The sequence below is a fragment of the Onychostoma macrolepis genome, chromosome 11 (genome assembly GCF_012432095.1).
Source record: "Onychostoma macrolepis isolate SWU-2019 chromosome 11, ASM1243209v1, whole genome shotgun sequence".
NCBI lineage: Eukaryota > Metazoa > Chordata > Actinopteri > Cypriniformes > Cyprinidae > Onychostoma > Onychostoma macrolepis.
This window is the reverse complement of record NC_081165.1, coordinates 14,143,479-14,159,381: the sequence shown is the minus strand read 5'-3', so window position 1 is coordinate 14,159,381 and position 15,903 is coordinate 14,143,479. Positions and strand designations below refer to the sequence as shown.

General features: G+C 37.5%; 1 protein-coding gene across 3 annotated transcripts in view; it reads left to right on the top strand.

Moving 5' to 3' along the window:
- sipa1l2 (signal-induced proliferation-associated 1 like 2) overlaps positions 1-14,416 on the top strand; it is a 71,778-nt gene extending 57,362 nt beyond the window's left edge. For all 3 annotated transcript variants that reach the window (XM_058790847.1, XM_058790845.1, XM_058790846.1), the window contains exons 14-21: positions 130-551; positions 1,546-1,770; positions 3,786-3,912; positions 5,486-5,705; positions 8,978-9,109; positions 12,435-12,555; positions 12,787-12,868; positions 13,013-14,416. In XM_058790847.1, the coding sequence (XP_058646830.1) occupies positions 130-551; positions 1,546-1,770; positions 3,786-3,912; positions 5,486-5,705; positions 8,978-9,109; positions 12,435-12,555; positions 12,787-12,868; positions 13,013-13,159 (1,476 nt within the window). In that variant the 3' untranslated portion in view covers positions 13,160-14,416. The remainder of the gene's footprint in view (positions 1-129; positions 552-1,545; positions 1,771-3,785; positions 3,913-5,485; positions 5,706-8,977; positions 9,110-12,434; positions 12,556-12,786; positions 12,869-13,012) is intronic.
- The last annotated feature ends 1,487 nt before the right edge of the window (positions 14,417-15,903 follow it).

Genomic DNA, 15,903 nt, shown 5'->3' with positions numbered 1-15,903 from the left:
GCAGGTTAATAAATTAATAATTGCAGCCTTGGTGAGCATAAGAGACTTCTTATGAAAAACATGAAAAATCTTACCAGCCCCAAACTTTTGAACTACTTTAACACTTGGTCATCTTCCATAATATTCCAGACCGGTGAGAAGAGCTGCCACAGTCATTGCTCCAGCCACTCCAGTAACAACACCCTCTCCAGCAATGCTTCTAGCGGCAGTGACGAGAAACATTTTGGTTCTGGAGACCCGATGGATCCAGAGCCCCTGGGTCTCACCTACATAAAGGGGGCGTCCACCGACAGCGGCATAGATACAGCACCCTGCATGCCCCCTCCACCTCCTGCCCTGCCCCTGACTGGGGTGGGACCCTCACGGATGGTCATGAGGGATGGGAGGGTTGAGACAGGACTCCCGTGGCCTCTGGAATACCATGAGGATGGCGAGACAGATGAAGGAAGGGGAAAGATGTTCCTGTCTCAAGGATATGTTGCTGCTACACCCACCAGTCACACCACGGATGGCAGCACCGGAGATCTCAGTGAGATCTCTTCGCTTTCGAGGTGAGATGAGAAGGAGAGCAGAAAATTATTATAGATTTTTGAAAAAAAAATTTAAGGTTTGGATCATGCTTGATTACTTATGAACAACTGCCTAGTTCTTTAATGTTTTGCTTTCATTTTCTGCAGCTGCACACATTTAGTAGGATGTCCATAATTACACGGCCTTCAGTAAGAATGTTAACTAACATTAAGAGCCAAATATTAAACAAATATCAGCAAAATTTAGTTGAATGAATTAAAAACAATGAAAACATAAGATCTTCTTTTCATTTTATTCTGGCATATAATGCTTTCAAAGAAGCGAACAGCATGTCTTGTTCTTGTGGATCAACTTGACAAACTTAGGTCAGTTATACAATGAAAAATGCTTCTGTATTCAGCTTTGTTGTTAAGGGTCTGAACACAGACAGACACAGATGGAGAGCTTGCTAGGGTCAAAATGATCTGAGTTAGCAGAGATGAGGTGATTTGACACAAACAGCCAAACATCATCTCATCAGCCCTGCAGCGTTTTCCACCTCAGTCCTTTTTTTTTTTTTTGGTTTAATAACATAACAGAAGCATGTTGTTGTGCAGTGTTATTGTTAAATATCCAAAGTAATTTTCTTTAATTGTAATAAATCTAAAATGAAATAGAAATGTAAGATGAAAAACTTTTGCAATTTACAAATGTTGCCTTGGCAATTAACTGAAATAAGTTTGTTGAAATAAATGACTACAGCTAAAACTGAAATACAAATGAATGTATAAAAATGAATAAAATTACTAAAACTATTAGTTTATAAATAATAATAAAATAACACTGGCTGTGCAGGAGGCAGAATGGAAACAGCTGTACTGTTTATTGCTGTTTCAGCCATGTTCATGCCTTGACAAGAATGCTCTTAAAACCTGATAATTAATGGTTCTTACTAAGTCAGGCAACATTATTACATGATAAATCAGTTATTTAATCAGTTGTTAGTTTCATTTCGGTCCTTGGTTTTTCCCCCAGTGGTTCTCGTCATTCTGGAAGCCCCTCTGAGCGCTGTTCGAAGAACTCCAGCTCCATTGACCCCTCTAAAATCTACATTATCTCTCCTACGGACACCACTCCAATGGGAGGGCGGGAGAAGCACTCGATTAGCTGCCAGTCACATGGCGAGAAATATTTGACTGGCTGGAAGAAAGGAGAAAATGACCACTTACTGGGGGAGCAAGGGCAAGCAAGAGACTTTAGGTAAGTAGCACTTAATGTTTTATGTATCTTATGTAACGTTGGAGCTAGTGAAGTATTCACAGTGAGATTAAATCACTTCAATTATGTTGCATTTTTTGTTTAACGAATGCATTGACCGGTGACATTCGGAAAACCTTTTAGTTCAGTAACACATCTCTTGCTAGCAGCATCTAAGAGATGATCAATGTCAACAGACATATTATATAACCTCCATCGAACAGAATCCAGACAGAATCTACTTGACACCTGCCACTTCACATTATCAGACGGAAGGCCTGGTAAATGTTTCTCTGATGATTAAAGCAGAGACTTGATTTGATTGACATGCTCACCAGGGGATGCTGACGTTTTCCTGACGCAGATGATATTTGATGGAAATTCATATTTCTCTTGTGTCAGGTTTAAAAACAAAAGGGTCACTGAATTGATTCAAAGCTCTTTGTAATCATTTTTTTTCCCTCTTTGTTGCCGCCTCAGTCGGTCAGAGGCTTTGTTGTCTTTACTCCTAAAGACACTGTTAAGGAAATCAAGGTATTTGGATCATTACCTGGCCCTGAATATTTCACTGTAGTGTGTTGTTCCTTCCCTCTTGTCCTGTAAAAATGGCACTATCTACTCCCTTAAAGGGACAGTTCACGCACAAATAATTCTGATATCATTTCCTCATCCTTATGTCATTGAAAAAAAGTAGCCTATACAATTTTATTTCAGTTACGTGATAGTTTCATGTGAAGAACAGGCAATTTAAGTCATTATTCACTGATTATCTTCCCTTTAAGTAAGCTGCAACTGTAAGCTAAACAAATAATTCAGACCTGTTTGGTGAACTACAAGTAATTCATTGAAAAGATCTGACTCAGTTATTCATGAATCAGACATTGTTACTCTTCTGAGGAGTGTCAAAATATTAAAATATAAAATTTTGGTATGTTCCTCACTAGTGTTCATTTTGTAAAGCAGTTTAGTTTTAGTCCTGTGTCAAATGTACTTTTTAGTTATCATATTTAGTCAGCCTTGTCCTGTTTTTGTTTAGTCAAAATTTAGTCAACTAAATGTCTACGCATTTTAGTCAGTGAAAACTTATATAATGGCTAAACTGATAAAAAATTATTTTTGAGAAATTTATTTTTACATTTCAGGTATTGCACTTTCACCAATGAGCACAAACCAACAGAATGTGAACTCATACACATGGTTTATTTTACCTCATCTTTATAGTGTTTATTATAGGCTATTTTAATATATAAATTAATAAAGACTTAGAGAGGCACTCTCTCTGTCTACATTATGAAAAATGGTAAAAAAACGGAAATAAAAATTCCTAATAGTAATCAGGTAACACACCTGAAAGCTTGTGTAGTAGAGGCACTTACAGCAGTCCGCAATTCTATTTTGTCTCCTTTTTTTGACGAAAGTAAGAGCTTTTAGTCTAGTCTTTTATCATCAACAATATTGCATGTTTAGATAGTCACAGTTATCGTTTATTGACCTGATTGTCATCTCGTCATCATCTCATTTTAGTCACGGGAATAAAGCTTGTCAACGAACATTTTCCATCACTTATGTTTTATTAAAAAGGGCCTGGCTAGTATATTGTTTAAAAATTAACTAGGAATTCATCAAATGGTTTTGAACAACAAAAGTGTGATTAAACTATGACAAATTTTCATTTTTGGGTGAACTGTTCCTTTTAGCTCCCATTAGTCAGTGATTTGTTTTGATTTGTTCCCTGATAAGTCATGTCATGACTGTGTGAAGGCTGTTCCTTACTCAATGGCCCTTAAACCTGTGTTTCGTCACAACTGCAGCTGCGTCCTTGTAGTCCTTCGAATGTTTTGTCTGTAGCACCTTTACAAAGAGAAACCTATATCTACAGCAACCCATACAAAGGAGGCACAATTCACTTTAGATTGATACTACAGCAAAACCTGCTGCTAATGTCTCACTTCTTGTCTAATTTGTTTAATTTTCTTTCGCCCTTCCTCTCCCTCCTTGTCTCCATGTGTCTTTCTCAGGGGGCTTTATTTGAGAGACCCATCCCAGGTTAGCAGTGCTGGTGAGAAGCTCCAGACGCTCTCTAAGGAGGCCTTCCTCAGGATGCTTCTACCCGACAGTCCCCCGGGGCAGGCAGGTCCAGGCAAGGTGAGTGCAGAGCTGAGCCCTGGAGGATGAGTAATGCAGTGAGCAAGTGCTGCTGTAGTTAGGACATGTCATAAAGCAACACTGAAAAACAAAGGAATTATACATTTTAAACATGTTTTGCACTAAACACATTATTCACTGATGTGTTACAATGACAAGCAAATCAACTAACCAGTCAGCAGCCTGGGTAACAGCCATTTGGCTGACTAATGGAAGTGTCTAGAGGAAATGAGGTCACAACAATCAGTCATTTTCCTCACCTGATCTGTTCACAGCAGTGTGGATTATAAAGCTGCATATGCCCACACACTCTACATGTGTGTTAGTCTCACTGTAAGCTTTAATTTGATTCATTTGCATAGCACTTTTCACAATGCCTATTGTTCCAAAGCAGTGTTACAAAGAATAATGCCTCACAAACCCCCCAGTGAGAAAGCCAAAGGCATAATGCATACGTACTCGAGTGTTAATTTGAAACAAAATCTGAATTATGAAATTCTTAGGCAACACTCTACTATAATTAACATTAGTTAATGCATTGGGTATCATGAACTAACTATTTTATACATAATGTATACAGCTTTAAATGTTTAACATTTATTTATTAAATTTTGTTATTATAAGCATTCCCAATTGTTGGAAAAAATATTATTATTATTATTATTACTATTATTAACAACATTTTTCCTGTTAACTTAAATGATGACAATAAAAAAATATTTTTTAAATTATAATAATGATAATTAAGTGATAACATCAACAACAACAGCAAGAACAATAACAACGATAATTACGGTATTAAGAACATATTTAACTGGACCATATACTGGACCATATTTCCAGTTAACTTTGATGATGATAATCATAATAATTGTTAATAGAAATATTTTCAAGTGATATTAGATGAAATTAGATAACATGAGGAGTATTATTGTTGTATATTATTATTGTTGTTGTTGTTGTTGTGACATTTAATAAAATAGGAATCCGTATGTCATTGTTGTATGCAGTCTCACTGTGCACAAACATTACTTCGACAATGTGGTATTCATTTTTCTCTAATTCCTGTAGGCCATTATAAGCAGCCTGTCTCTGATGTCTGCTGGTCCTCTGTCACGTTCATGTCTCTAATTGTCTGTTTGAGCCCCTCCCCCTGCCCGTAGACCCCCCGTGAGGACCGTGTCCATTGCGCCTGCATTATTGATGAGAGCGCCATGACTCTAATAGGTCTGACTCACAGACCCACAGTCACTCACTCTGACTGCTGATTGGTCCCCAGCTGAGTCTCATGTTCCCTTAGCTCACCCTCCTGCTCTCCAACCCCCACTTCTCCCCCACAATTCAATTAAGTGATATGTGCTTTATTGCCACGGCTGTTTTATTAACAATATTGCAGAGCCTTTCAGATAATCATATTCTGATGAATAATATCTTTGCTTCCCCCTCTCCCACTCAATCGCACTCTCTCTCTCTCTCTCTCTGCTTTCTCTTTGTCTTGCTGTTACCCGTCTTCTATTTCTATCGCATTCGTCTCTCTCCTTCTCCTCTATCTCTGCTTTTTGTGTTACTTCAGATATCACTTGTCGGTCAGTCTCCACGCCGCTCTCTGTACCGGACGCTCTCAGACGAGAGCTTGTGCAGCAGCCACCGGAGGGCGCTGTCTTTAGCGAGCTCTCGGAGCTCCATGCTGGACCAGGCCGTGCCCAACGACATCCTGTTCAGCAGCGCCCTGCCCTACCACAGCACCCTACCACCTCGCATGGGTCTTAACCACTCCGCCAGTCAGCTCAAAAGTGAGTGTTCGCAGATGTCGTTACCCTATCAGTGATGCTAACATTGTTTTAAGGATCGCACGGTTCCGTTTATATAGTCTGGCCTCAAAATGCTGTCCACTTCATCCCAGAATGCATCACAGTACCAGATGTACATATAATGTAAACGCTCGGATTGTCAGCATTAAGACATGCTTGATGATAATGGAATAAATGAGCTTTTTTGGCTCATAACTGATTTTTCCATCTCCTCGGTAAGCTCACCACATTCCTTCCTTTTACAGTAATTTTATCCTCTGCAGACTTTAATGTTGTACTTAGTAATGAAGCAAGTAATGATACTATAAATCTGCTGCTAATGCTTGAGAGACTTAGTGCTAATCATACTATTATACGTCTACTGAAATATGCTAGTAGGATGAAGAGTGTGCTGTAATAGGAAAATCATTATAATAGCATGATTTTTGTGTAATTGTGCTGGACTGGTCACTGAAAGCAGAACGTGTTCATGCATTAAACAGCTGGAGCGTGAAGTAGTTGAACAGAAGGCATGTTCAAGGGAAGTTTAACTTTATATGTACACAATTGCTAACGTAAGATGTTTCCATCGAAGGGAAAACAATGAAATATTGCAAAGATGATTGTGAATAAAGCAATGTATCTACATATACAAAATAAATATACACAGTACACACACATATATTATGTAAACAAAAACTTTTATTTTGGATGCGATTAATCGTTTGACAGCACTAATATATATGCACACTTAAAAAAAAAAAAAAAAAAATCATTCTGTAATAAGATCAATGGAAGACCCCTGTGTTTAAGAGAAATCATCATTTCTAGCGGCAAAATATACTTTGTCAGTGTTTGAGACTGTCGCTCAAATTTTTTTTTTATGACTTTTTTTCTAGAAATGTATTTGGAAAATGCTTCCATTGATCTTATTACAGAATGATTTTCTTTTTTTTTTTTTTTAAGTGTGCATATATATATATATATTAGTGCTGTCAAACGATTAATCGCATCCAAAATAAAAGTTTTTGTTTACATAATATATGTGTGTGTACTGTGTATATTTATTTTGTATATGTAGATACATACTACATATATTTTGAAATATTTACTTGCATATACATTTATATATTTATGTTCTTATATTTTATATTAAATAAATATTTAATATATAAACATAACATATTTTTCTTAAATGTATACATGCATGTGTTTGTATTTACATATATATATAATATATGAGTGTGTGCTGTGGATATTTATTATGAAAAACAAAAACTTTTATTTTGGATGCGATTAATTGTTTGACAGCACTAATATATATAGATAGATATAGATAGATAGATAGATAGATAGATAGATAGATAGATAGATAGATAGATAGATAGATATGCAGTATTCTCAAATTAGGGGGACTATTTTCTGTTAAGTTAATTTAATTCAGTTTTGTATGTTTTTTTTAAAGGTTTATTTTTGGCGTTTTTGCCTTTTTTATTGATAAGATGGTAGTGAGACAGGAAGCGAAGTGGGAGAGAGAGGGGGGATGGGATCAGGAAAGGTCCACGAGGTGGGACTCGAACACAGGATGCCCGAAGCGCAATGGCGCTACATGTCAACATGCTGTTCACGAGGCTATCACCGCTGACCTGTTTTGTATATTTTGTAAATTAAATATTTTTACAAATTTTTAACAATTTCCAAGTATTAAAAGCTTTAAATATATTTACAAAAATACTATATTTTTACAAAAAATACAAAGTTTGTTTAATGTATTAAGAATGTAATGAAAATATTGTTTTATTTTCATATATTATTTTTAACAAAATGGGGAACTGTTTTCTGTTAAATTAAAATAAAAAATAAAAAATTTTATGCAGATTTTGAAAATAATATTTTTTGTAAAAATATTTATGTAATATCAGCGGATGTAATAGTGGAACTATTTTCTTCACTAGTTTGAGAAACATCGCACTTGTGGGATAGGATGCTGCAAATATGAGCTAGACACTCCATAACAGACAACAACGCCCATATAATGCATAGCACTACAAGCGAAATTGTAGCAATAAATAGCACATATGGAACGCAAGAACACGTCCTGTGTGAACGGCCATAATGCCTCTTGGCGTGTTTCGCATACAGACACTTGAGCTGTTCTCCAGCTGTCTGAAACATACAGTTCCTCTCTCATTATAGCAGAACTCTAAGCCAACCAACTTCATTCATTATTCAAATCACTCTCACCTCTCTGCTCTCAGGCGAGGCCTGTCTGTCTGCCTGCATGAGCAGACTTTGTGTGAATTAGCAAGCGTGTGCTCTCTAGGTCACCTAGAGCTAATTTTCCTTTGCTTCTGTGACTTGCCGCGTTTGATTCTTTTGCCATAAGTACACCCAGTTGTGGGTAAAGTTGCCCTTTGGCCCTTGGCTGTTGAGCAGCGGCAACTGCTTTTCTGTCAAATTGAAATCTCTGCCACTGGATGAATGTTTAATGTAGTTTATGCAACGGTCAGGGCCCTTCAGTTGTGTCCTCAGTGACTGTCTCAGTTTCCTCTTAATCGAACTGATCATTATATCCATGATAAATGAATGGTTCAAGTGTAATTGTAGTCTCTCATGAGTTAAATTATTTAATAAAGGCACATTTAGGTCAGAGAATGTTCTGTTCAGATAGCGCTTTAAAGTCAACATGGAATCAGATTGGACCCTTTTTTATGTTTTAATGCATGTTCCTTCTCTAATTGTGAATGATTCAGTGCTGCACATTATTCCAAATGAAAATGTCTTTATAATCTTTAATCAAAATAAAATGACTTTGCATGGACGCCACATAGGCGTTTTGGTCTATCACATGTTAATCAATACACAAATGATTGTTTTTTTTAAACAATATTAATAATTATAAACATTAATGTGGGTTGTTGGATGCAAACCAATAATTATATGACTCTTGAAGCATTATTTTAGCAAACCATCATTCATATTTAGCTCCTTTCTTGTGTAACTTTTCATAAACCAATCAATTGATGGATGAATATCCTGTTTCCATTGGAAATACTTAATTTTTCAGAAGTTATATGGTTTGCTAATAGGACTTCCAGCTGGACGACTGTTCGCAAGAGAAAAGAACTGAATTATGAAGAAATAAAGAGACAAAATAAATGAAAAAGTCTCCAGTAAAGATTGTTTCTATACAGACTGGTGAGAATGTCAGATGGGTCCCATCTAAACATGCACTCTGACTGTCCTCTAATGAACTGTGTGTGCTGTCTCTGCAGATGAGCTCTGGTTCTCTGACAGCTCGCTGGCAGACAAGGCCAAGCTGGCAGACACTGGTATGATGCCCTTGCCGGACCCTTCTTCTGGTCTCGACTGGTCACATCTTGTGGATGCGGCGCGGGCTTTTGAAGGTACAAGCTTCTGTCAGATACACTGAATATACTGGGTTGTCTCTGGAAAACACCATATCCACAGCGGAGTACGGTCTTGACCCATTTAGCATGCTTTGTGATCATAAACTCGCTGCTCACTGTTATGGAATGAACAACTACTGGGTATTTTTTCCACAAGGACAGCACTGACCCTTTGACTCTATGGATATTTTTGTACCAGACAAATGTAGTCAAATGCCTTCATGTCTGTCAAACAGCATTCAACAGCGTTTGGTATTTCAACACACAAATCTTTCTTACCAACTAGTTCAGCATTACCAGGCAGTAAATATTTCAATTTAGTCACTGGCATTCTTTTGAGCTCAATCATGCCTTTTTTAATGCAAATGAGGCTCATTATAAAATTCGCCTTGTTCACAAAGGTCAGCATTGTTAGCTCAGCACAATTAATGTTGCAGTATATATAATTTTATTTAAAAAAAATAAAAATAAAAGGGGGTCTTTAAGATTTTTTGAAAGAAGTCTCAATAAGGCTAGATTTATTTGTTCAAAAATACAGTAAAAACAGTAATATTGTAAAATATTATAGTTTCTATTTTAATATATTTTAAAATGTAATTTATTCCTGTGATGGCAAAGCTGAATTTTCAGCATCTTTACTCCAGTCTTCAGATTCACATGGTCCTTCGGAAATCATGATGATAAAATGTTACAAGTGTTAATTTAAAAAATATATCTTACTAAGCCCAAACTTATGAATGGTAGTGTATTTACACATTTTCTGTCGCAGTAAAGTAAAAGTACAATTTTTTTTGTTGTGTGTTTGTGTCTTTACCTGATTTGCATAATTCCTGTAGTGAATTGGGAGCTAAGACAATGCAGACAGCAATTTTTTTAATTCATCCTTTTAAATTTTTCCAGCTCATTGTATTCACTATAGGCTAAAAAAGCATTGAAAATAACAAAAACCTTAAAATGCCTTTTTGTCCTATTATTTTGACCAAGGTTTTCCCTCACCAGAAAGCTTGAGCCGCTCTCACACGCCATTAACAAAGTTAACTGAAGGTTCCACAAAAAAGCACCCGTCTCTAACACTGCTCTTGACCATGTCGAAATCACCACGTCTCTATTTTCCTCCCATTCATTTCCTGTGACTGCCTAAAGGCGCATTGTTCCGCAAGGTGCTAATTAGGAGCGGAGAACGTATTTTGAGCATGGAGAAATTAAGCCATTATCACAATGTGAGCCCAGCAAGACACCACTTAGGGAAATGACTCAAGCCATCGCTCGCTGTAATTACACATTTTGGGTTTTGGACGCTTTTACTCGTGCGCAATTACAGCTGTTCCCTCACCTTCAACCATCGCTGTGGAGACCATGGCGAATGTTGGCGAGGGCATGGCATGGCTCTTCTTGAACTGAGAATTTTCTTTTGATCTGCATGTGGAATGGGGAAAAATACATGGTAGATGGCTTTAATTGGTTGGAGGTGCAACCGGTATACGGCTTCCCTCTGCTAGCGTTGGTTTTTCTCGCAAGTCCTTAGAGATGCGCTCTTGGGACCTGACGGATATGAAAAATGGAATGAGTGTGCAGCTCCATCCCGAAATAGTGACAAATATGAGACCATCGTTTCATGATGGGAGAAATGATTAAGTTAGCTTTTGCCTCAGGGTTTGGGTGCTAACTAGAAGGGGGTGGGGAGGAGGTGAGCTTACATTGTTGATTTCCATGTGCTGCTTTGTGTGTGTTTTTGTTCGAAGTGCTAATAATTATCCGTCCATTCAACTCCAGCTCCGACTACACCCCTTACTGTGAGACTGTTAATGAAATGAAATGAGAGAGGGGGGTGGAGGAAGCGTTGAAAGGTGTTAGAATAGAGGTGAGCGCTCTTAAAGGAACCTCATGAACGCTTTTAGCTCTGCGTTTGACGAAATAATGGCAGGTCAACATCTTGTGAGATTGCTCATGGTATGTTGAATATGTAAAGGGTCGTGAGATGCATTCCTGTTAACAAAGAGCGTGTAGGCCTTTATAAAGAAACAAAATAAATTCTCCACTTCTGAGACCACACCTACATGTTTCTGCAGCTTTTCCAAGTGCAAAACACATGTGGTGTGAATCCAGTTTAAAGCTCTATAAAAACATTTATTATCTTTTGGTCTGTATTTTGCTATAGATGAGTAAAAATTGATATTTAAATAATTTTGTTTCATGCAAATGAAAATTAAAATGCAAAAAAAAAAAGAAAAGAAAATTCAGTGATTTTACCATTTAATTTCAATTTGGTTCATCTTTTGCTATCAGTGAGTAGAAATCGGTATTTAATATGGATGTAGATACTGTAGTTTTGTTTTATGCAAGTGATATGGGGTAAATTAAAATAAAAGCTCCATAAATTAAAAAAAAAACAAAGACTTCTGGTCCATCTTTTGCTCTCATTGAATAATAATGGTATCTAAAAACTAGTTTTATGCCAATGTAAAATATTTATGCCAGTGATATAGGATAAATTCAAATTGTAACTATGAATGAATAAAAATGAGTCCATCTTTTTCTATCAGTGAATAGAAATTGGTATTTAAAAACAGATCTAGACAGTTACATGCAAGTGCAAAACACCTACTTATGTCAGTGATGCATGGTAAATTCTAATTAAAGCTCAGTTAAAAAAAAAAACATTTGTTGGCTTTTGGTCCAACTTTTTCTGTCGGTGAACAGACATTGGCATTTAAAATTGGATCTAAATAGTTTCACTATATGTACAACAGAAAAAGCAGCACATTTGACAGTTGCGCCCCCGTTTTGCCCTCTCAGCGGAGGTAAAGGCACTATATCGGTGTGTTCTTCTTGGACTTGAATGCTTAATGATATGCCCGACTGACAGTGTAATGCTAAACTCACCTGAAAGCGTGTGAACCCCCCCCCTCCCGTCTCGCCATTAACCCTTCTGCCGCGTGAGTTCCGTTCCCCACTTAATTAACACCTTGCTCTGCTGAAGCTGCTTAACAGTTAGCTCTAACACCTCGGAAAGAGCTGAAAAGAAGGATCACATTTAATAAGCTTTTCTCTGGGTGTTGCTCAAAGCTCCTACCTGGAACATCAGCCTGTATCGCTTCAGCTGAAGCAGCGTGATGTACCATGTTTCCTGTGTGCCTTTGGGGATTTCCTGCTTGTTCTGTGCAATGCTGATGAGTGATAAACAATTGTTTAATTGTAGATTTACAACGCAACTGCTTGTATTAAACATTGCACAGTCTTAGGCTGTTACTGTCCTGTATAGATCTGATAATGGATGTTTCGACTTGAATTTCTAACAGAGTAATTGTTTGCTCAATTATAGATCAGACTGCGACCTCTCTGAGCTCTCTGACTGAGGAAGAGCAGACCAAGCAGGTTCTGGAGCTCTCGGAGGAGTTGAACAGAAGAGTGGCATGTGTGGATGCCTCAACCCTACCAGCAGGGTAAGTGCTGATGTAGAACACCATCTATCCATTCGATCTATCATTCTGTTCTATCTGTCCGTCCATCTGTCCCTTCATACATTTGGCCATCCATCCATACACCCATCCATCTCTCTATCGTTCTGCCTGTCTATCTATCTATCCGTCTATGTATTTGTCTGTGTGCACATCTGTCTGTTCATGTGTGTGCCTCTGTGTCTAATTGTTCCTGTCTGTCTATTTTATACACAGGGAAGGTTCTCCTACTCTGCTCACTGGGAAGGTTAACCAGCTGGAGCTCATTCTCCGACAGCTGCAGTATGACCTAAGGAAGGTACGAGTCCCAAACATAATAACAGGCCTTTAATGGGCAAACATAATGCTTCAACAAATCCTTAACATAGCTGAACACGCACTGTTAGCAACATTCACCTCAAAGTAGTTATTTGTAACCACATGCTTTTATTATCCTCCAAAGGAGCAAGAAGACAAGGCTATGCTCCAAGAACAAGTTCAACACCTTCGACAAGACAACCTTCGACTGCATGAAGAGAGCCAGACAGCAGCCGCACAGCTGAGGAGATTTACTGAATTGTTTCTGAACACAATGGACAAGAAACCTTGAGCTGAAGTAGTCTATAACTTCCCCTTGCTGTGCTTTGCAAACTACATAACCCAAGGATAAGTAGTCCAGCATACTGTAAAAAAATAAAAAAGATGTTAGGGGAGAAATTTCAGCATTTGAATGTGAACGTGTGCAGAGCTAATACGCTAACACACTAAAAAAGTAAGTCATAGTTGGCAGGACATGAGAATGTGAATGAGAAAAGGGAGAGTAAGAAATTAAATAAGGTATGTGATAAGGGCTGGAAGGGAAAAATTAAATCGTTTATGACCAATCAAAGGGTACGAACACGTGGTGATCGTGAATGTAATGCAATAAGCCGTGATTTCTTTCTAAAATCTTTGGTTCCTTGGGCTTAACATCTTCAAGCTACCGACGTAACTCAAGTTCACTCCTGGCTTTGTGGCTGTCCACCCCCATCATTTGTCAAAATGTAGACCAGCCAGATGCAACGTTCCTTAGTATCCGAAGCTCCCCAAGACTAGGTGTACTGTATACCTGTTTTTGTAAGTAACAAATTGAAACAAATGTTGTAGCAATAATTTTGCTGATGCTGTAATCACAGAATTGTTCAATAAGATTAGCACTGAGTGTGGTTTGGTTGTATTCAAAAGCTTTTATGTAGAAAAAAAAAGTTTTTTTGTGTGCCTGATGTTGTTGGTGGTAAAAGGATCGTCCCTCAGTTGTTTTCGTTAAATCATATGACTGTCTGAGTGCTTACAAAATCCATGCCCACTGCTCTTATCCGTTAGGCGGCTGACTGGCTTTGTTTTACCCAAACAGACATTAAACAGTTGAACTTGTGTGGGTGGGCCAGTACATGCAGACTAGCACCTGTAAACCACTTAATATAAAAGCCAAATTCTGCTTGTTGGTGTAAAGTACCTCAGAAAAGTGTCTTGTACCTTCGCCCTCTTATTTAAGCTTATTTAACCTAAGATTGTTATTTTAATGAGAGTATTTTCCTTTTCTGCACTAAAAAAAAAAAAAAAAAAGAGTAATGGCTCCATGTGGCAGTACTTTGTATACTTGTGTACCATGTCAGCAGTACTGTGTATAGCTTGGCTGAGAGATAACTGTAAACATAAAATGGTTTATTTCTGGGAAGTTCAGATGTTCGGATGCTGCTAGAGGACAGGATGTTGTTTTTTATGGCCTTTTAAAGATGTTTTTATTTCTTTGTAAATCTGTTTCGTTGAGGTTGGGATGAAAAGCTTACCTTTGTAAAATAAAGTTTAGGATGTCAATAAAGTAAGACTTGTGTCCTTTTAATATGGAGTTGGTGTTGGATTTCTTTAACAGTTGGAAAACAATTCATTACATATGTTTAGTTAAGATGGCAAAACAATTTGGATCATCATATTTTGCATAAGTTTTTTAATTATTTTTTAAAATGCATTATTAGAGTAATTCATTAAAAATAATACATTTCGATCTTTCATTTAATTTTGGAAAAATTGTCAATTTTGGTACAGTGTTTGGTCATTGTCCAGTGTAAAATCTGGTTTATGAACCAGTTGAGAATCCATTGATCTAAAGGAATGGATTTTAAACTTGCTTGCTTTTTAAAAGCTTTTTTTTTTTATTTTATTTATTTATTTTTTAAAGCCAGTGATTGATCAATACTGGCTTGTACTATTGATCAGACACTTTGGAAGCTGGGTGCACATGACAACGTGTGACCATCCATGAACTTCTCCACAATGTTACTAGTAAGAAATATGACTAGGAACCAACCTATTCAACCTACTTCAGAGATGTTTGTGACATGTTTGAAATCTGTGACTGTGGTATTGTTTTTGATGGATTAAGATAAAAAGCTGAGAAGATGGAGGAACATATGCACCCATTTTAGGAGTGTGTGTTATTCGTGAAAACGCAGAGAAAAATCAATACATTTCTCCTTTCTCTGGTTGTGATTGAGAACAGAAATGGCAGCACTGCCCTACATCTGAGGAAGCAGCGGAAAAATGTCAACCTTCTTAGGTGACCTGTGATGGATGGCATGGGCCAAGGTGACTTTCTGCTCCTGTGGGAACTGACAAGGTAAAACAGTGGTGTACGTTTGAGGGTCACTCCAAGATCCTCTGACCAAGATTGGTCACTGTACCTTTGTGTGAGCACCAGCCAAGGGTTAAACTGGGATTTCAGAAATCTATGAACCGTGAAATCTGAATGTGATTCTGATACCCTAGACAAGATATGACCTTCACCAAGGGTTGACGAAGAAACTATTATTATTAGGGGTTCAAGTGCGTAGTGCTAAAACCTTATTGTAATTGTTAGGATTTTTAAAAACTCTGGTAAAACTGATCATGCAGCCCAAACCGTAAGGCATAGAGAGCTGAAACTTGGTTAGATCGTAGTAGTATTGCTTGCTTCTCAGATCCAAAGGCTCGCCCCAATCGGCCTAACGGGGGCACTACAGTGCAAAAAGCTAAAATTTCAGACATTTTTGGCCATAGATCGTACACCGTTTGTGGTTGACTCAAAAACTTTACATCGTTGCGATCCTTTGCTCAGCATGAACAAAATTGCAGCTGAAATTTTCACTCTACGACGCCCATTTTTCCACAAAATTTAGTTATATCTGAAACCTACTTTTGCGAACTAGTCCTAGGTTTTTTACCCGAACAGAACCAAACCACTGCAGAAATATTCTCTGGACGCTGAATATCAATAATTATCAAAAAAAAAGGTTAAAATTTTGATTTTCGTGCGAAACAGTGCACAAGAAACATTCT